Source organism: Myiozetetes cayanensis, unplaced genomic scaffold, assembly GCF_022539395.1.
Source record: "Myiozetetes cayanensis isolate MyiCay16 unplaced genomic scaffold, myiCay2020 scf1, whole genome shotgun sequence".
Classification (NCBI taxonomy): Eukaryota; Metazoa; Chordata; class Aves; order Passeriformes; family Tyrannidae; genus Myiozetetes; species Myiozetetes cayanensis.
Genome location: NW_026086604.1, coordinates 25973751 through 25996418, shown reverse-complemented (window position 1 = coordinate 25996418; position 22668 = coordinate 25973751). Strand labels below are relative to the sequence as shown.

The 22668-nt window shown below is 39.2% G+C and overlaps 1 protein-coding gene across 4 annotated transcripts in view; it reads left to right on the top strand.

Moving 5' to 3' along the window:
• Positions 1-22444, top strand: part of RALYL (RALY RNA binding protein like) — a 405043-nt gene extending 382599 nt beyond the window's left edge. The window contains exon 9 of one of the 4 annotated variants that reach the window (XM_050333117.1): positions 20674-22444. In XM_050333117.1, coding sequence (XP_050189074.1) covers positions 20674-20757 — 84 coding nt within the window. In that variant the 3' untranslated portion in view covers positions 20758-22444. The remainder of the gene's footprint in view (positions 1-20673) is intronic. The other 3 variants (XM_050333099.1, XM_050333081.1, XM_050333072.1) reach the window with 3 other exon arrangements.
• The last annotated feature ends 224 nt before the right edge of the window (positions 22445-22668 follow it).

Here is a 22668-nt window from a genome sequence, read left to right as displayed (position 1 = left end):
TCACAGACTTTTCCTATTGATAACAACAAGAATCTCAGAGGAATATATAGGATTCTGTCTGGTAAGATTGAAAGACAGTGGTGTTATAGTATATCATATATTTCTGTTTCTTTATGGGCATAGTTCTTAAACTAAGTATTCACATCATGCTGTGTATAAATTTTTACTGCTGTGAATAGTCAGCATAGTAATGGAGTTTAAATCATAAATCACATTTTACTTTCCAGAAAAATGCCCCAGTAGGGGTGGTTCGAAGTCAACTGTTAACCATGTTTGGGAGGAAATAGTGTGCAAAAGCAAAATTATTTAATCTCTTCAAGCTAAGGTGGTGTATATTTCCTTCAGCAATGATAATCAGATTTTAGTGGTCTCCATAGCAATGCAGGTGAAAATTTAGAAAACCATGCATGTAGCCAACAGCAAATATAGAAATTCGCGGTCTTAATAATGCATCCCACTGAGGCCTGGTTTTCAGAAATACTGAGAAAATTAAATTCACATTTGTGATTGAAAACTATAGAGTTTAGTTACCATGAATCACTATAATCGAGCAAGGATCACGCTACTGTAACTTTGCCTTTCTGAAAAAATACTTCTACTTCCATATTCTTTACAGATATTTTGATTCAAACAAATATAAAATTTGCTGAGCTATGAATTTTAGTATATTTTCTCTTTTAATTTAGTCCATACTGTATGCTTAAATAAAAATCTGCATATCACACAGCTGAAAGATTAAGCACATTTGCAGAATAACAGAGTGAACAAGGGAGACACATAAACTAGTAAAGATCTGAGCCAATAAATATAAAACTGCAGCTTATAAAATCACAGAATCATCAAGGTTAAAAGAGACCTTCAAGATCATCCAATCCAACCATCAACTTAGCACCACGATAATTACCCCTAAACCATATCCCTAAGAGCCACATTCCTGGTGACTCTTGAACACTTTCAGAGACAGTGATTCCTCCACCTCCCTGGACAACTTATTCCAATGCCTAACCACTCTTTCAGTGTTGGTTTGTTTTTTTTCTAATATCTAATCTGAACATCCCCTGTTGCAATTTAAGGTCATTTTCACCTGCCCTTTCACTTGTGATACAGCAGAAGAGACCAACCCTCACCTCCCTACAGCTTCCTCTCAGGTAGTTGTAAAGAGCAATGAGATGCCGCCCGAGCTACCCTTCTCCAGATTAAACATACTCAGTTCCCTCAGCTACTCCTCATAGGACCCTTCACCAGCTTCATTGCCTTTCTGGACACTCTCCAGCACCTCAGTGTCCTTTTTGAAATGAGGGGCCCAAAACCGAACACAGCACTGGAGGTGCAGCCTCACCAGTCCTAAGTACAGAGTGACAATCACTGCCCTGATGCTGCTGGCCACACAATTTCTGATACAGGCCAGAATGCCATTGGCCTCCTTGGACACCTGGGCACACTGCTGGCTCATGTTCAACTGGCTGTCGACCAGCGTCCCCAGGTCCCTTTCTGCTGAGCAGCTCTCAAGACACTGTTCCACTCTTCCCCCTGGCTGTAGTGCTGCACAGGGTTGTTGTGACCCAAGGGGAGGATCTGGCACTTTGCCTTGTTGAACTTCATGCTGTTGTCCTCAGACCATCAATCCAGTCTGACAAGGTCTCTCTGTAGAGCCTTCCTCCCCTCAAGCAGATCAACACTTCCACCCAACATAATGTCATCTTACATGAGCACATGTGCTGCCAGCTCAGGTTTTTGCAGCCTATCCACAGTGCAAAGGAGGGCCAAGATCTTCCTTCCCTGCACCTACTGGTGTAGACGTACTTCAGTGATGGATGACATGACTAGACAAGAGGATCTCCAGAGGTCCCTCAACTATTTTGTGAAGCTGTGATTCTATGTTACAGTAAAATGACATACATAAAGTCTACATTAAAAGGATACTGAAGTGATATATAAGGAGCAGACAGAATCAGCATGTAACACCCATCTTATGTATATTCTCCATCATAAGAATCTTTTGTGAATACCCAAAGTAAAATATATTCTCATCATGATCACTTACTGAAGCAGGAACCTTCTTTTCCCAGTGGAGTCTTACAGTTGCTGAAGTCATGCTCAGCTTGCTTTCTCTCATCCTATTCAGGATGAATATTCATTCATAGTCAATGAGCACTTATTTCACACAAAGAGGAACAGTTTCAGTTCAACAAAATCAGTAAGTCCTATCTCAGAAAACTCTTCAGCCCTGCATCAGGGAGGTTGTAGTTGTAGACTCAAAGTCTATGAGGCAGTGAGGGGAGTTGGTCCTGCCTTGTCTGCTCTACATAATGAGCTACTGGACAAAGCAGAGCCTCAGGGAGGATGGGATTAGGGTAAGTACTCACCCCAGCTGTTCCTACAGGAAAAGGAAAAATATTCCTGACATCCAATGACAGATGATTCCCAAGAAGACAGGCCATGCAACTGCTTCAGTGAAGCAAATAGCAAATGGTAGTGACTAAAGGGCACTGCAGAAAGAAAAGCAAAGGGAAAACGGAGACGGAGAGACCAGCAAGGCATTTCCAAGGAGCCAGTGTTTGACCCAAGGAGCACAGTATAGAAGTAAGTATCTCAGGGAAGACTATAGAGCTGTTGGAAGGCAGAGTGAGAGGTTATCCCATTGCCCAAATGCCACTGCATAAAAACCTATTTTGTGCAGGATCCACAGAAGAACATCTAAACAAATACATGATATAGACATACCAATAATATAAGGTGGGGAGAGTTCCTGTGTGCTAGATGGGGTTTGGGCATGAGCTATATGAACGGGGCACACAGAGTTATTAAGTCTAAGGCAAATCAGCCCAAATCCAGACTGAGTATTTTGTTGCTTCCTGAACCAAAGCAGCGTGGGCAGAATAACAACTGAGGGCAGTCTCTGAGGAGTGCAAGATTGAACTGAGGCATCTATCTACCACACAAGTTTTTAAGTGTTTGTAGTCCTCATGGCCTGGAGAATTCCTGAGGGTCCAGAGTCCTACTGGAGTCAATGGCAACACCATGCACTGAAGTCCTCAGGAATCCTTCATTAGGATCCCAAAACAGAGACACAAGGAAGCAATTTAGATGATTAAACACAGGTGTCCAATGTCATTCTAGACACCGCTCTCCCACTTTAAATTCTCACAAAGAAGTAAGGCTCACATAGTCCATACTTGCCAGTTCCAGGAGGATGTTTGAATGTCAAGATTTATAGATGTTTATGTTCCTGAATGAGGCCTCCAATTTTAACTGTGATTATTTGAAAGGATAACTGGGGGAAGATGCCAGTAAAAAGGGCCATGGAAGGCAAGGGAAATTTTTTACCAAGGGAGTACACTTTCAAAGTAGAATCTGCAATTATATAATTCACATTCATGTCAACAACAGTTTTCAAAAGTCTGCTCATATAACTGAGAATTTCTTAAAGAAAGTCATAGAAAACTCTGACATAGGTTGGACAAAGCTTACAAAAAACTAAGTTGGCAGAAAAATATCAAAGTTATTGGTGAGTCCTATAAAACTAAGTAAAGTCAGAACTGAAACCCTGATCTGGTGTTACCCACTGAAAAAGAATTAGATACAACATGTGTTAAATTATCCTTTTATCACCTATGAAAGAACACCAGGATTTGACACCTATTATTACTGTTAGATGGACTATACTTTAGTCACACCTACACTCAGTTATTGCCACAGTGCTAGCTGCAGCAGGTTATTTCAAAATATACCCCAGCCTGTGCTAAATTTGTTATGCTGGGCTCCCAATTAAAAGAAAATTACTAAAGACCCATTTTCTCAGCACAGCACTGTAGGAACTTGAAACATAAGAGTAATTTCTCACCATGAACTGTGAAATGAACATAAAAGTGCTGTAGACTTCTTTTTTTCCCTTTGAATTATGGGTTCCCTTCTAGTTTAGAGTTAGAGACACTTTGCTCAGTAAAGCTACAGAAAGCTGCCCTGTAACCCAGCTGCAAACCTGGCTGAAAGGCAACCACCCCTCGTCAACACAGTCATTTTCAGGGACAGGAGGGCTGAGTCCCAGGGGCAATCCTTACCACAAGAGCTGTGGGATCTTTACAAACACCTTTCTTTGTCTTTCTGTCTTAGCAGCAGAAGAATAACGTGAAGGGGAAAAACTATAGTCTCGTACAAACCTGTTTTGCATGAAATCTAATGAGTCTCTATTTTAATATATAGAAGTCTTGTTGTAGAGATCTTGTGCATTTCTGCTGTTCTGAAGTAGTACTCTGGGCCCTTCTCTGGCTGTCACAGGGACATCCACATGTAAGCAGTAAGGAGAAAGGTACTAGTTTATTAGAAGACACCGCCCTTTTTGTGTTTGTTTTTTTCAAAGACCTACCTATTCTTTATTAGTATTACATTGATAATTAATAACCTATATTTTCTTGTTTTGTATATTGCTCTGTTAAACTTTTGTTTCATTATATATTCATTCTCATATGCTCACATATCCACTACAAAAGTTTCTGTTGAGACTCTCATCAGCTAAAACAGCATTAGGGATACCAGTTTTGAGAAGGATATAACAGTTTTTGGACCATGTTTAGCTTTATAATTTGAGTAAAAAGGAAAAACACAAATAAAAAAATACAGAGCCTTTGCATTGCTTTAAAAACTATTCCTCGGTGTTCTCAGTTTTCACAGTATCCTTCTTGGTTAAAACTGAGGATCTTGGTAGAACTACAGTATCTGAATCACCTTCCCTGAATTATAATTATAATGCGATTTATTTCTCTGTGTGTTAGATAACAAAAGCCAAGAGTTTGAATAGCAGTCAGAAAGGAATTTTGTGGATAATGAAAACTTCCACAAGAATGTTTAAACAGCAATAGGTCTTCTTTTAAGAAGGGCATAAACTTCTTTTTTCTCTCCAGTGCATAAACTAAACAGTAAGTGACAGCACAAAGGGAATGTGGAAACAGGTTATTCTATTACTATTTACCTGGGGATTTTGAGTACCTCTTTCTGCACCCTTGAAGTGCAACATGATCAGAGACTGTATAATAGGACTTGATGGGAGCAAGATGAGGCTTAAAAGACGTAAAGGAGAGACAGACACACTACAGCTATATATTTCTTGTGTTACTGAGCAAAATTTCACTGTGATGACTCCTTCACAGCATAGGCGAAGGAATACTATTGTGTTGGAGCTTACATTGCACTTCCTATGCTTCAAAGAAATATGAATACACTGCTGGTAACACCATATCTATCCAGCATTTCCTGCTTCTGTAGAAAACAAAAGGGCACAAGAGTATCTTATGTACTCAGGCTTAGCTAAAAGACTGTTACCCATACCACAGCACTGTAGTCTGGTTTCTTATACATACAATTAATCTAGTAAGAATTCCTAGCTGTTCTGTATATTGTTATTAAACTGGGCACACAGGGGGCTTCTGGCCTGCTGTGATTAGCCATAATGTGATATAGCTTTTATTATCAACATGAAAATGAGAGTTTTCAGGTTGAAACTGCATAGTTTTGCACTCAGTTTTGCAGTGATTCATCCTATTATTATGTATAAAGAATGCACTAAATCATAACTGGAATTACTGCACTTACTCTGAATTTTAAAGTTACTTTTCTGAGAATTTTCAAGAGAAAGTGTTAATTACTTCATGTATTAAATTTATTTAATGATGAGGCCTTTAATTTAGCAACGTGTCAGACTTTTGCCCTGTCGCCAATGTTCTGTGCACTGGCAAGTCTTCATTCACAACCCCTGGCAAAGGGAGGAAGCCTGAGTAACTCCAGCTACATTTCTTCTTTGTGTTGTCTGTTGTTGGGTTTGAAGACTGTATGACACCAATTAAATAAAACTGGAGGTTTTTCTTCAAAGGAAGTCTTTAAAATTATATTCTCCTTAGGAGAAGCTTGCAACAATCTCTTGAAGCCTAGCACTAAGGCTACATGATATCCTTCTTTAAATTGACTTAATCTGGTGACCACCACCTAGTGAGGAGGACAGGAAGGGAGGAGACAGACAGTCTTGGTTTGCAGGTTTCTTGAGCTGACCTTGCACCTACACTCTAGGCAGTCTTTTCTCCAGCAATGTCTCCTGCCGCTCCTGAGGAGATTCCTGGGCTCAACTCACCTCAGACATAATTTGCCAGGTGCTGCTGATGGACCCCATCCCTCTCACCACCTGCCCTGATGCATTAGGGATGTGCCTTCATCAGGGAGGTCACCGCCTTCCCAGGCTGTGCCCACTCTCACCTCTTGGTTCATCCTCTTCTGTGATCCAGCCAGGTTATTGCTGCTCACTGATGTGCACAAACCAAGTCACCCCTTCACGCAGAGAATCTAGTAAATCTACTAGCTTACTACAAAGGTTGCTGCTGAAGTCAGCATTCTAATGAATGATGGCATTAGGGTAATTTCTTTGACTTGGCTATTAAACAGAGATTAGTGATAATCAGAATTTGTTTATTCTGTACAGAAAAAAATTTTTTAGCATAATGTTAATGTTTCAGGGAATTTTCTCAATTACTTCTATAATTTAAAAGTGAAAATGGACATATCAATATCTGTCAAGGAATGAAACACTGGGGAAATTAGAAAATGTTGAGCCTTTCAGTTGAGCGCCTGTTTAAAAAAAAATACATTCCCACATCTGTAAAATTTATTTCAGATTATTGAATTAAAATGTCCTGTTACAAATCAGTTCAATTTAAAACTATATTTCCTTAAGGTAATTCACCAGACCACGAAAGTTACCATTATATGGTAGTTCTTTGTTGTTTTTCTGTGGATTAGTCTCTATTTTTCATGCTTCATGAGAAGTATGATGCAATTAGTGGCATTACAGAGGTCAGTCAGAGAAGAGATGCATGCATCACAACAGATTTCATTTAGAGGTGATTTATGTGTAAAAATGTTACGTGTATCTGTCACGTGCTGTAAGATCAGAGTCAAGGGCTGTAAACAATACAGATTTTGATGAGATGCCTTTTTTGACAGAAAGAAACTAAGAAGCTACACAAAACCTAGTTTATTTGTGAGCTAAAATGACTGGAAGTATATTTAATTAATAATTCATTAATTTAATCAAGAAGAGAAACCACAGACTCTTGAGAGCAGACCCAAACAAGTAGAGGGAGATACATAATGTCAACACCTGCTTTGACATTTGTATTTCAGTCTTCATACTGCATCATAAAAGGAGCTACCAGGGCAGGCCAGATACCTGGGATAATTTGCATTGGCTTTATGAGATTCCTGGAGGTTCTTGGGAAGCAGAAGAAGTGGAACTGACTTGCAGCTAGGACTGTTAGTTACAAGTTTCACTTCTCTTTTCTTTAGGGTAAAATAAAAGAGTTTTAGTTCAAACTAGATCAGTCTGGTACCTTCAAGTGAGGGGAAACTCCCTCACCGAGAACTATCCCAGGCAGCATCAGTGCTGTCCACTGCTCTGCATCCACCACTTTTGATTGTGGAGAGTGTTAAATAAACTGTCTGAGCTAATGGAAAGATAGTTTTAATTTGGCTAGAGGATGAGGATAACGTTGTGTGGGGCTTTTTCAAGGTCAGACTTCCACCTGCTCCAAGCTCAACTACACAGTCACAACAGATGACACAAAGGTGGCAGTGGGAGTGCCAGGCTGGGAAAGGGAAGAAGAGTAGAAAATCTCCTTTGGAATTTGTCTGATCTTGCATCAGGTGAAGATGATCTGTCAGAGCTTTCAATTTCCTTCCAAGGTTAATTCAAATAGGATACCTCTATCCCATGCAAACTATCCAGTAATTAGATGTGCAGCACAGCACAGATCAGAGGTTAAGCTACCAGGTTTTCCTGGGCTTATAACTAAGGTGATGCCACCAGGGAGCTTGTACTTCAACAGCCAAGCAAATTTTTTTAAAGCTGTGTTCATGTTTTTTATTTAAAATTTCAGCTATGTGCTTTGCATATACACCTCTTCTGTTTAGTGTAAAAAGGACTGCATTTTCATACTTGAATATTGAAGCAGTTTTGCCACAGTATTGACTATTTACAAAATTTTAATATTCAAAAAACGTAGATAAAAATGTATTTAAGACCTTTGGATGACTTCTGATTATAAGACTCTGCAAGCCATTTTTAATCTTGAATCTTCCCGTGCCCCTTCCTTTTTTTAATTTGTAATTTAATACACCAGAATCTCATACTTCCATAAATAAAAATTCACCTCAAAGGAAGGAAATCAGACATATGTTCCACCACCAGCTACATCTCTTCAAGCTGGGATTTTCAGAGAAGCCCAGAAAAGTTTAATCCTTACTGACATATTGGAGCAGATGAACATCTAATTCTTGTAGCTCCCTTTAGAAAAATATCAGGTGTAAGGTAGCTTTGGGTTACTCTTAAAAAAAAAAAAAAAAAAAAAAGAAAAAAAAGAAGGTCAAATTTTACTCTCAGATACCTATTTACTTGCTAAAATGAGTTCAATCTCCTCCTCTATTTAATAAACAAAAAGAAATTATCTGATGCAACCATCATGATTGCCTTAATATTGACTCTGGTATCTGTGAGGCGTTTCTGGATTTCTGGGAACTGAATGTTGTTTATGAACAGCTTGATTTTTCAATACACAAGTTCATTTTCTCTCACTCTTTTTAATTCCTCTTGATGTTTGCATGTTTTCCATTACAGTAAAATTGACAGTCTTTGAATACACCAGATATAAAGACACTATTAAATGGCACTAATACACATCACTTTATGTGGAAAGAAATCATGGAAAGATCTGTTGACTTTATAAGTGGGAAAACAGAACAATTCTTTCTTTCCAACATAAAAAGTCTTTTTTATCTAAGCAAAGACTTATAGCAAGTAGAAGTTCAATATCATGCCTTGGAGAATTACAGTCTGTTTAGACCAAAGTAAAAATATTTGAAAGGAAGTATTAAATAGTAAGAAGTAGTTATGTGTAGTAATTTTCTAAAATATTTGGATTTCTCCTTTCAGTCACAGTCACTTTTCTATGTGCAGTATCCTTTCCATTTCGTATATAGTTTACAACTTAAAATCTGAAGCAGCCTTTGAAGGATGCTATAATTTTGCTGTATAATTTACAGCAAAAAGCACAGGCAGAATACTAATCTTTTTCCCTTAGTGTACTGAAGGAAAAAAAGATTGAGACCACTGAATGTGCACCTAGACAAGTATGGAAAAAGCATTGCCTAAGTCCCTGCACTGAAGAAGTGATAAGAATATTTATTCAGTCACACGTAGAGTCATATTTACAACTATTCTAATTTTACTGCTGATATGCAGTCCTCAAGGTACAATTAATTTATCTTAATCATATCATGTAAATATATAATATCTTAACAAATCTTTCTTATATGTTATGATAGCTGTTTTACTAGGAAGTGCTGACTTCACTTGGACAAAGGAGGCAGCAAAATCTGCTTCCCAAAGGTGCTATAAAGGAAAATATATTCTTTCTCCCTTAGTCCTCCACATAGCATTGCATATACTTGAAAGCTCAGAGGTCATGTTTTACCTCTTTATAGTTTTTCTACACTGCCAGCTTCTGCTGCTTTCAAGGGTCTGATAGCTCCCACAAAATAAACCAGATAATCCTAGAGGAGAATTTATAAATTATTAAAATTAGAGAGAGGAAGAGAGCAGCAGCATTATTAGGTTTTCTGAGAGATTATATATATAGATTACATGTAGGTCACAACTGGTGTTCCCCAAGGTTCAGTACTGGGGTCATTCCTGTTTAATCTCTTTATCAATGATGGTATGAGGGGATTGACTTCACCCTCAGTCAGTTCACAAACAACACCAAGCTGGGCAAGAATATTGAACCACTGGAGGATTGGAAGGCTCTGCAGACAAGGCCAAGTTCCAGGTCCTACCCTTCAGTCAAAACAACCCCATGCAGGCTGGAAAGCTCCCTGGCAAAAAGGACGTGGGAGTGCTGGTCAACAGTGGCCAAACATGAGCCAGCAGTGTGTCCAGGTGGCCAAGAAGGCCAATGGCATCCCAGACGTATCAAAAATAATGTGGCAGCTGGACTAGGGCAGTAATGAGCGGGGAGGCCACACCTTTAATCCTGTGTTGTTTTGGGCCCCTCACTTGAAGAAAGGCATTGAGGCGTTGGAGCGAGTCCAGAGAAGGGCAATGGAGCTGGTGAAGGGTCTGGAGCACAAGTCTTGTGAGGAGCAGCTGAGGGAGCTGGAAATGTTTACCTGGAGAAAAGCAGGCTCAGGGGAGACCTTACCGCTCTCTATAACTACCTAAAAGGAGGTTGTAGCAAGGTGGGAGTCAGCCTCTTCTCCCGAGTAATAAGGGAGAGGATGAGACAAAACGGCCTCGTGTTGCACCAGGCAAAGTTTAGACTGGATATTACGAAAAAATTTCTTCATGGAAGGGGTTGTGAAGCACTGGAACAGATTGTCCAGGGAAGTGGTTGAGTCACCATCCCTGAAGATATTTAAAAGACTTGTAGACATGGCACTTAGGGACATGGTTTAGTGGGACTCAATGATCTTAGAGGGTTTTTTCCAACCTAAATGATTCTATGATTAGACGTAGGGGAGAGAGATCCCTTAAAAAACCACATTTTTCTTGAGTATTATATATTTTTGAAGCACTCTGGCACTGAGCAGTCCCAGATTGCTTCCTGTCCCTGTTCCCAGACAAGCATGTTCAAGCACAGCCCTCAGAAAGCATGTGTGCAGCTTCAGTAAAACTATCTGTGGTTAACATGTCTGTCTTGCTCTGGTCCAGGTTCTTGGTGGTATCTGGCAATCTCAGACCTTGCGTTTGCTGTATGAGAACCTGCAAGCCTCACAAAGCACCACATCGCATCTGGTTTCGATCAAGCATTACCTGAAGTGCCTGTATCAGAAGGGTCTAAATGATTTATAGTTATTTGTTACCCCTCTCCTGTGTACCTCAGTAATACCACTTGGGTGGCTGAAGTAGTGTGCGAGCATTACTGCCCTGCTCTGTCTAGGAGACAGGCTGAAGAGACGCTGGAGCTGTGAATGTGCAGTTATTTTATACATAGATCTGAACACAGATTACAAACACAAATGTTGCTTTTGATTACATAACTTGTACAACACATGTACATGTGATTTGGGGGGACTGAAGACAACATTCCTCTCTTCAGCTTGTAATAACAACACAAGGAAGTAAGGACAATGTAAATAGGTTTTTCCTCTTCCCTTCCTGTGTGTTTCTTGTTATAGGAATAGTTATAGGAATATTGTTATAGGAATAATAAATAAATGCTCTTTCCAGGGGCTTTTAAGTTCTAGTTCCACAAAGAAGGGTGAAATGAGTTTCCCAAGGAGAAAGTTGCATAAAATCAAAGCTATGGTTCCAGGCAAAATAGTACACTACAGTGCTGCTTTCTGCACTGTTATCTTCTCTTTCAGTTTAAGTACCTGAATCAAACCTAGAAACATTTTAACATCTCTGAAGTCAGTGACATGGTATTTACACTTGCTTGCATATTTATTACAGAACTTTTTGCACCCCACACACTGCCCAGTACCAAAAATGTGGTGTTATATTGCATTCTGCAAAAATGAGAGAAGGATATATGTTATTGTTACACACTTATTATAACCATGTTAGCATCTTGTAAAATGCTGTTTTGAAGCATAATTTGTGAAATAATGTGTGTAATTGGCTGGTTTATTGAAAAGATAAGATTACTGCTCACTCACACCCTGTATGCCCAGTATGAACACCTTCACACAACCTCTCTTCTACAGCAGAGATAGTTCTTTTGTTTTATGCATCATTAGTTTAAAGAGTTTAAATTCATTTTAATAATCCACATCTGTGGATTGGATCAGACAGAATAATACATCTACCTTTAGCTTTGCCATTAAGTTCTACATATTTTCCTACTTAAGATACTTGAGAAGCCAGTGGTGACACTTTAGGTTAGTATTAATCTTATGACCAATATACTTGTCCTGCAGCGTTGGACAGTGTGTCAGCTCTGTTTCCTAGATCATATCCTCCTTCTCACTCTGGCACAAACTGATTTCCCACAGAAATCTTCAGTAACTGCATCTGCACGAGTTTGCAAAGGTCCTAGTGATGCAGAACTGTCTGCACTGGCACATGCAGGTAGGACTGTGTAACTTCTCATCTCTCTCTGTGAACATGACACTACACTTCCTCAAAGCTAGTTAAGCCAAAAGGATGGCAGGTATCGAGTTAGGTACTGCTAATTGCTGTGATCTGCTTTCCAAGAACCATCAGGAAAAGAGCACATCACTGCACTCAGCTTTTAGAGCCAACAGACTTACAGCAAAGCACCTCTGAGACCAGGAGGAAATTGTGTGAGTACTGCTACAGCCCTTGCAGAAAGTCAGAGGCCTTCTCTAGTTTGGGAAGTCAAATTAGAATAGCTGCTTACCTTCCAAGAATCCACAGGACAAACTATCTTACTAGCCTCACTGGTTTTCTTCCAAGTTCTTTCATAATTTCATCCATACTCAGTAGATCTGACTTTTCTCTCTTTGACATTACTATGAATAATGAAGTGTTTCACATTCTGATACAAGTGTTTGAAGGAAAAACAAAGGGTGGTGAGTTTGCTTTCCAGAAAAGGGTATGTAGTTTCATTTCCTTGCTCTGGCTGACATGGGTCCATTGTGGTTCCCGTTCCCATAGAGTGCCTCTGCCAACTTGATTTTTGAGTTGGGCTCAGGTGATATGCTGCCTAAACATGGCTTTCTGCAGGTAAATGTGGACTGATAGAGAAGTTGAGGAAAGCAAGTAGACAGCCTGTCGTGGTTTTGCCCTGGCTCAATTTACTTTTACACCCCCCATAGAATTACTATCAGTTGAGAGAAAGTTTATGCAGACAAAAAGAGATTGAATTAAAAAAAGTATGAGTATTTATTATTAACAAACTAAAACTAAAGAATTATATTTACAACAATTCTACTTGAGTAAAAGGTACTATGTATTTACAAAAGATACTTCTCCCCCCACTTCCCTTTATATCAGTCTAAGGAGGAGAAGCAGTCTTTTTCTGTTCTCAGAATTTCAGCTCTCTCTCTCTCCAGTAACTCTGCAGCACTTTCGTCGCAGTTGGAACTTCTTTATTTCTCTCTTATTCTGTATTGGCCTCCAGGGCTGGGCCTACCCCCCTCCTGGGTTAAAACCGAAGGCTGAGGGTTACCCAGGTCCTGAAGGGTCTCCTTCCCTAGGCTTGCAAGGGGACACTTGCCTACTATGGATCTTCTTCCACAGGGTTACAGGGGATAATGGTTTAAGAGTTCACCCCTGTTTCCCCATGGAGGTCCCTCCCCATGGGAGAACAGTCCTTGATTGACTTCTCGGCATGGGTCTAGTCTGGATCCTTACTTGGATCCCAATATCCCACCTGAGCCATTTTCTGCTCCAGCGTAGGTTCTCTCTAGCACCAGCAGCACGGATCCCACACATGGATCCCAACATCCCTACCTGAACCGTTTTGTGTTCCAGCGTAGGTTCTAATACCCGTCAGGGTCATAAATCTTCAACAGCAGCAGGATGGATCTCTCACTGAGATCCCAAGCTTATCTGAGCCGTCTCGCTCCAGCATAAGCATCGATCCCTTCGAGGGTCACAAAGTCTTTAACAGGACTCTGCCTCATCTGAGCCGCTTTTACTCCAGCATAAGGCTTTCTCTGTTAAAGTCACAAATCTCTGGTGCATCCACAAGCTCCTCTGTGAGCTGCGCGGGGGGTCTCTTCACCCCAACAAACTTCTACAGGTGGCAGGGTTTTATTTTTCAGTCTGTACCCTGCTGAAGGGAGGGAGAGCGAAAGGGAGAAGAACAGCAGCTCTCCCCCCTTCGAACTTTTCTTCTCTCTTCTGCTACTGCAGCTTTGACCTTGAAAGTCTTGTTATCTCATGGCTGGAATTCTTCTGCAGCGGTTTCTCGTCTAAGCAGTTCGTCTTTTAAACTTTTTTTTCTTTACTCTCTCCCAAGAGAGAAGAGAGGCTTCAGTGCTGCACCTGCCCTCCCCCCGGCCCAAGCCGGGGGAGGAGGGGGCCTTGGCCCTCCTCGGGCCCACCGCGTCTCTCCTACATGGCTGCTGTTCCTAATTTCAACTGCGCCACAACCTTCTCTTCCGTTTTCTTAAAGATGTAATTAGCAAAGGCGTCACTGAACTTTTTGATTGGTTTTTTGTCCGGAAATCACCTGGACAAAACCATCCTCAGCCCCAGGGATGGGCTGGTGGGCAAAACCACGACACAGCCTGACAGTCTGTGCCTTCTGCCACCAAAAAGTGTGCTGATTAGAGAGTAACACTACTGGAATGATAATGCAAAAATATGGTTTGAAAACTCTTGCTCTGCCTTTCACTGCAAAATGTTTTTTACTAGTCACATTAATTTTTTCACTTCTGTGGTACCTTACTGCTGTTTCCTTTTTCCTTATAGTATTTATTGGCAAACTGAAATTAAACAAATGATATGTATAGCCTGATAAACAGGATGGGGTTTTTTGTCTTTTTTTCTGTACATGTGAATATGTGTTCTAGTTCTTCAGACCTGAGAAAGTGTGAAAATGACCTTTCCCAATTCGTTTGAAAGGGAAAAAAGAGAAAGAAAAAATTCAAACATATGTGATAGACAAAATTCACACCACAGTAAAAGGAAGGAAAACCATGCCAGTAGTGATATTTTAAAAGCTTTAACTTTTCAGCTTTTGTGAAATGGGAAAATATCTCTAAGATCAAGAACTGTAAATGAGTTGCAGTGCATTTGTGTGATTTCAAGAGTAAAAAAGCTGAGACTATGCCAGTAATGCCAAATACTAGAGAGGGAAGGTTTGTTTGTTGATTTTCCTTACAGATCCTGATCAAATTTATGCAACTTTACAACTGCACCATCTGAAACAGCATGTGAAAATAAAGAATAATCTTTATTTCTTAAGGGTTGCCTTAGCAGGTGACACAAATTTGGATTATTTCTTATCAATCTGTGCATAAGAACATCTGGAAAGTGGAGAGTTTTCTCAGGGGAAAGACATCTGCAGCTCCTTGAATGTTTAGAGTTTGAGATTGTTTATTTTGAGGTTTTAATGAAGTTTCACTCTGATATTTTTACCAATGCATACACTGTAAAATGTTGCCATTATCAAAAAATGAGATTAGCAGCTGCAGTACCTAAAATGTAACACAAATGGTTTTTAGTGACTTACATAGTTCATTTGTGAACCAATCTTCAGACATGTAGATCAGCTGATTGTACTGGCATAAATTCCTTTTCTCTTGTACAGATCTTGAAAGTTCAGTGGCATTAATTCAGTTAGCAGCAGAACAAGAATGGGGTTTTTTAACTTATTAGGCATTCCACAAAGGCCATATGAGAGGTTGCTTCTCAGATTAAAATACATAAATAAAGGACCTTCTCAGTCAGGTGGCCAAGTGAACCAACTGATCTTGATGTGCCAGTCAGACAGAAACTCCAGGGTCTCTTTTCAACTGCTGTATTATTCCTTCACAGAGTAGATAAATTGCAGAAACTGAACTTCAACCACAAATCAAAAGACTGGGACCGACTGACTCATTTTATATTTATATCTGAGTGTTGTCACTATTACCAGGATTTTGACCAGCCTTGAAAAGACAGAAAAACACTCCTAGATCTTAGCCATATAAACTAAATGTGCCAAGCTGGTTTTATGTTAGAGAAAGTGATTTGTTTTCTTTTACTATTGATCAGTCCATTTTAAGTGAACATTTCCAAGAATGTTATATCAGCTGCTGTGCTGTATGCATGTGGAGCAAAGGGTTCAAAACAGAGACAGTGCTCACTGACTGTTGCAAAGATGGATCTGCAAACACAAGTCACTATGCTGGGGCAGACCAGCAGCCTGTTTATTTAGCATCTAAGAGTGGTCAGTACTCGAGATTTCAGAAGAGCTGCTTGTGGCTTCAACTGCTGCTTTTGCCTAGGTAGAGGTATCATTGTTGTGAGTGAGCAAGCTACTGCTACAGGTTTTGAATAGCCCTTGACACAGAAGACTATTCTATAAAAAATCAGGGGGTGGGGAAATTGCTGAACACATTACAATAAATTGTTAGACTTTGCAAGTTTTATAGTGACACTAATAAGTGGACAGTAAATGATGCCTGGTACCTGAAATCATCACAGCTACCAGCTTCTGACGATGCCACGTGCTGCTGAGAAATATGTCTAGGAATATTTTCATATTGCTTTAAGGAGCTGTAAATAGAAAAGTATTTTAAACTATGAACAGATACAGAGAGTATCTGTTGCAAAACCACACCATATAAGAGTATAAAGTAATCAGATCCCTTCAATGTAGTAAGTAGTTTCTTACTATATATATGATTTTCAAAAAATCTCATGAGAAAGATAAAAACTAAAATTTGGATATTAAAACAAAGATAGGTATTTAGTCATATTTTAAAATTAGCTATCTTGTTGAACAATTACTACCTAATCATTCCTATCACAACCCTCTACCTTCAGAAGATACTCACCTTCATCTAAATTCACTTTTTGCTTCTTTCTTTGTTTCTTGGTACTGTATTTTGCTTCTTTCAAGATAATGAAGCTTTCTTACCAAAATGTTTGGCTCAACAGGAATGCATTCTTGTCTAAAAGAGGTATTTTTGGCACACACTGAAGTACAGATTCTAATTTACTCTTATTGAATTATTTTTTTCATAGTACTTGATTTTTCTGAGGCAGGGTAACTATGCATCACACAAAGAAACTTCTCCTAAGTCGCATCAACTCCAAATTTCTCTGTGTGTGAGATACAGCATAGAATGAAAATGATTTAGCCTTACTGCAATTTATGACTTGAATGAGCCAAAAAAAAAAAAAAAAAAAAAAAAGAATAAATTTTGGATAAATTTTGGAAATGGAGTCTGATTTATTTTCATCATTTTCTTTTTACTCACTTTACAGCCACAGAATTCTAAATAGTTCCTCTTTCCTGTGAAAGAAAGGCCAAGTGCTGGGTTGGCAGAGACACTGCAGATTTGACATAGTTGCTGAAATACAATAGTGGTGCAACCTTGGGCAGTTTACATTTTACTGTGTTCTACAATGCAGTTTTCAGTCTGAAATATGTGTATTCAGATCTCATGCCAAGATTTTGTGCCATTTTAGAAATCACTTGCATCAGCATCAGAAGCACACTATGCAGTGCAGAAAAATACTTCCAAATCTTCCTTGGCGTGCTGGTAGGACTGTCACATATTTCAAATAATGGGAATCATAGAATCATAGGACACCCCAAGAACCACACCATGTGCCTGAGAGCATTGCCCAAACACTTCTTGAACTCAGACGGGCTTGGTGCTGTGACCACTTCCCCAGGGAGCCGCTTCCAGTGCCCAACCACCCACTGGGTGAAAAACCTTTTCCTGGTATCTAACCTAAGCCTCCCCTGACTCAGCTTCATGCCATTTGCTTGAGTCTTTTCACTGGTCACAAGAGTAAAGAAATTGATACTTGCTCCTTTGTTTCCCTTCACGAGGATGTTGAAGACCACAGTGAGGTCTCCCTCAGTCTCCTTCAGGCTGAACAAACTAAGTGATCTCAGCCACTCCTCATAAGGCTTCCCCTCCAGTCCCTTCACTATCTTTGTGGACCCACTTTGAACACTCTAATGGCTTAATATCTTTTTTGTGTTGTAGTACTCAAAACTGCACAGAGCAGAGCAGGACAATCACCTCCCTTGACCAGCTGGCAATGCTGTGCTAAATGTACCCCAGGACACAGCTGGCCCTCTACTAGGAAGACATTTCTCTAGAAATGTATTTTTATCCATGGTATTGCTTCAGATGTTACATAGAGAGTTTTTTGTTGCACTTATTTTTAGTATTGGCTTTGAGCCAGACCCTTAGATATATTGGTTTCCCTATTGCTTTACACTATCCCTACAGATCTCACAGGAAGAAAGAGACAGTGATTGAAGATAAACCTCTACTATAACACTGATATTTTACTTTGTCTTTGAGGGATTTGAGTGGGATGTCACATCACACTGAAGATATACTTTGAAAAAAATGAAAAATGTTTAAATCAGTCTGAAATAGAGCATTTGCTTTTCTTTGACTTGTGATCTTTTAGAGATAGACTATGAGTCCCAGATAGACTGAGTCCCCCTATGAGGGGGAGGGATTATTCTGACCTTGACAAGGTTAATCATACGTGTTTGTTCTCCACAATTTGTTATCTACAAACATTTGTAGAATATAAACTTAATTTCTTACTACTGACCTGAGAAAGGAAAGAATATAGCTCAGACAGTGCTTGGTTTACTGCTGCATGGTAACATGCTCATTCCCAGAAAGGTACATTTGAAGCACAATGTTGACCCCATTCCAAATTCTTTTCCTACAATGATATCATTGGATGCTGTACAACGTTGTATCTTTTTCTAAATTAAATAAAGTATAAAAGAAATCAGACAAAATTAGGAATGTAAGTTGAACATAATGCTTGGTATTGCAAAACCAGTCATTTGATTTGTGATCAGTTTCCTAAAATTTAATTTAAAAATACGGATAAATGCCAAAATTGCAAAAGTTTTCCCTGTTAGAGAAATGCTTTCGTTTCCCTGAAGTCTATTCCTTTAACTATTCATATGACCAGGAACTTTACAACAAATAATTTTGAAAGCCTACCTCTCCTTCTTTTCTATTAAGTGTAATAAAGATGTTGCTGTTACTGACCTGATTATACTGCAGAGCCTCCTTTTATAGAGGGGATATTTGGGGTATTTATATGTTTTCCTCTGTAGTCAACATCATTATCTGTAAGGAGTGACTGAATTTACTCTTGTAGGCTACAGACACACCCATAACTCAGATGCAAGAATACAAAGCTGTTGTTACAGAATCAAATAAGGTATTTCGTGAAGTAAAGTTGTTTTGTTCCCCAGGAACATTTAAAAGGTAAAATATCTTTTCAGTATGAAGATAAATTTAAAACCAGTCTTCCAGGTGTATAAACTGCATAAACCAAGCAGAAGGATCCTAGCCAGACAACTTATTTTACAACTAATATTAGCTAATGCTTTCCAATGTAGCTGGTTATGTAAATGAGCATTTCTTAGAACCTGATATCTTCTACTATATTACAGAAAAACACATTGTTTGTTTTATCCAACAGACTCCAAAGCATTCACAGTGAGATAGTTTCAAGTGCTATTTATGGGAGGTAGGTGTCTTTGGTAAAAATAATATATCTCTATATAAAAAAATACACCAGAACCCACATATTAAGTCATATACCAAACCTACATGGTAGAAGGTTTTAAAACATGAGTGTAAGCTGTTGTGTCAGGCCATGCTTAATTACACTAACAGTTTTTGTCTTTCTACTGTGGTGGTCACAGACCCTTAGAAATGTTGGAGGGGAAAACCTCTGTAGGTCATCTAGTCCATTTTTCTGCTTCAGCTACATTAGCTGAACTGTAGTCATAACTCAGTCTTCAAAGCAACCAGGAGTAGACATTTCTACATGCTGAATGTCTCTGGTCGGTGGTATTTCTCGTTGTCTTTTTCCAGTTTCTCAACACCCCATTTCAACTGAAAACACTGGACTGCTGTCTCTGAAAATTTCTTACTCATCCAGCTTAGATTTCAGCAGATTTACAGAGAGAATGCTGTAATTCTCCACCTCCTCCTCCTGAATCAAAGAAGGATGCAATGTTGGCTTTTTTCCAGTCAGCAGGAACCTCCTCTGTTAAACATGAACTTTCTTAGATTAGTCTCACCATCATTTCAGCAAACTCCTTTAGTATTCCAGATGTATTCCATCTGAAGACATTCAGCTGCTCTAAATAGTCCCCTAAAGCTTTTGCTTCTCAACTGTCATCTACTTCTCTTTCAGAGCCATACTGATAGAAGCAGTGGTCCCAGAAAAGGGGTTTGCCTGTAAGAACTGACAGAAGAGAATACACTGAGTATTTCAGCTGACTGATTTGCTCATTGCCATGGTACCCTCCCTCCAGACATATGAAAGGCCCCTCATGAGGACAAGAAATAGTTATTTAAGGCTATTTAAATAACCTTAAATAACCACCTCCTCTGCCCCAGGTGATCAGTTATTGACCTTCACAACAAAACATATCAAAATTTATCCCATCTCACTTTGAACTCTTATTTCTTCCTGAAGTTTTTCAACATGCAAAGATCCCTTAACAGAGGATGTAATTATCCCTCCTTTTCCTGCCCTCATGTCTATGCTGAACTGCCTGTTTCATCCATGACAATGCTCCATTTTTTCATACCACACCTCTTTCACTTGCACTTGTCTCTTTGTAGCACTGATCCTAATTGTAAAAGCTGCGATATCTGACTCAGGGTCCTTCCCTAACAGGATTTGTTGCTCCTTTGCTGCCAGGGCACTGGAGCTATGTTTAAGATTCAACAACTGCAGGTGGAAATGGAGCCCTCCTCTCACTGCCAGACTTACACCCTGCTCGGTGGCTGCCCACTTGCTGCTTCAGCATTGCCTTCCCACCCTCAGGGTGTCTCCTGCCTCAGCAGAGTCTTCTGAAGATTCTCTCAGTGTCTCATCTGTCATTCTTCCCAGAAGGACTGTTCATGTCCTGGCTAATATTGTTTTGCTTATTTTCATTAACAGAAAGAAAGCAGTAGCAGAGATCTCTGACTTGGTGTTCTCATTTCATTTTTCAGCTTGGACTCCGACCCCCTGGAACACCTATACATGATGTGAATAGAATAGTCTGGATTGTGCAAATGGGTAGTCGGGATAGCTGACTTCACAGTTACCTATGTACCTAAAACCCATGGTCTGCAATAATTTCTCCTTCTATTTAATTTTTGTTGAAGCAGAATGCTATTCCAGCTGTGAGGGACACAGAAGAAGGAGGTGTGTGGGAAGATATGCAGTTGAAATTCTGCAGTGTAAATCTAACCTCGCAGAGAAAGAGAGAGCATCAAATGTGTAGAACTTGCTTTTTGGAGCTGAAATGCCATCCAGCTGTGCCTGCAAAGAGAGGAAAAGTTAATGAGCTGGTGTCCTACTGTGGGAGTCTGTGCTGGGGATCTCTGGAACCTCACACAGCAGAAGAGATTTTGCTCTCTGTTCTGGGGGGAATCATACCTCACAGTGTGTGCTTCTAATTTTTAATATGTTCCAGTGGAGAAATTAAATTGTGGGTATTTGCTGCTATGAAATAGCTTTTCTGCTCTGACAGAAATATATGTGGTGACAAACTGATGCACTTCTTCCTCAAAGGCAGCAGAACAAATGTATTTTCAGGAAAAGATGCAGCCTTAACTGATCTTTCAGTATTTCAAAGCATCCACAAGAAGCTTCAGAGTAGGCCTCTCTGGAATAAACTCCTGATGGAAACAGTCCACCTGTAGTCTTATCCGATAGTGGTTGGTTCATGCTTTGAAACATCTGTCTAATTTCTCTACTGTAATTCTACAAACTTTTGGCAGGTTTCTGCTAAGCTTCCCAATAATGTAAGTTGTTGAAATTAATAATTTTTACAAAATAAATGGAGTTATTGAAGTTAATAAGTGAAATTACTGAAGTCTTTGATTAGTGTCTCTTATATGGACTAAATACCTCAAGCATTATAAATTTTTTTCTGGAACAAATAAAGACCAGTAGCATATGCCCATTCACTGAGTTTTTTCTGTCTATTTTACATCTTAGAGATACTGGTGACACTGAAAAGAAATAAAGGAAAAAAATATCATGCTGGATAGAGACTCTTGAATTTTATGGAGCTTTAGGTGTGATTCAAACAGTAAACCAGTAAAGCTTACCCTTGTTCTCTAATTTATGTATATAGACCCACAGGCAGGGAATGGAACCAGACCATCCCCAACAGATATAGGTTGACCTGAAAACACTGGAATCAAGATGCATGTTGATTTACATCAGTTGAAGTTACAACCCATAATATTTAAATTGTACATAAGCAAGTGGCTTATGCCTTGGATTTTTGCATACACTGGTATAAAATAGTCTGCTTTATCAAAATACCAAGATCCTGATTCAGAAAGTACCCTTCTCAAGTGCCACTGACTCCAACATTAACTAAAAGAGACAGGCTTCCTGAATAGTGTACTTTAAAGGAAACTCTCTATTAAAATTCTTGTTTCTCTAAATCCTCCACAATCTTAACCGCAGCTGAAAGATTTAAAATAGGATTATGTCAGACTTTACCCAGCAAGACTTCCAATTAGTTTTTAAGGCAATACTCATATTTTTACAATACCAGGAGAAGCAGCAAAATTTATGGATCATTAGGCCAGTAAAGCTGAGAGGAAAGTAGCTGCAGTTACTTTAGACAAGACATGAATGCCCCTATTTTTCTCAGATTTTTATGTTCTGGGTTTGCACTGCCTCCATAATTCTGAGAAATGCTACTTTTTAAAAATTTTATCTTTTTCCAGTGCTAAATCCCTAGCGCTCCTTGAAGAGATGGATTGTTACAAGAGAGATAATAAATAAATGATTATCATGTTACCTGTCTGTGTTCTCTTATTTTAGAATTTATTTGAGGCCCTCTGAAAGCTGCTACTACTTTTTAGGGAAAACTGTAATAGCACACACTCTGAAAATGTCTTTATGTCTATTAACATAAAGTAATCCCATTTTCTTCAGCATAATATGAAACTAGAAATAATAATAACATCTTTGAAAGAAAA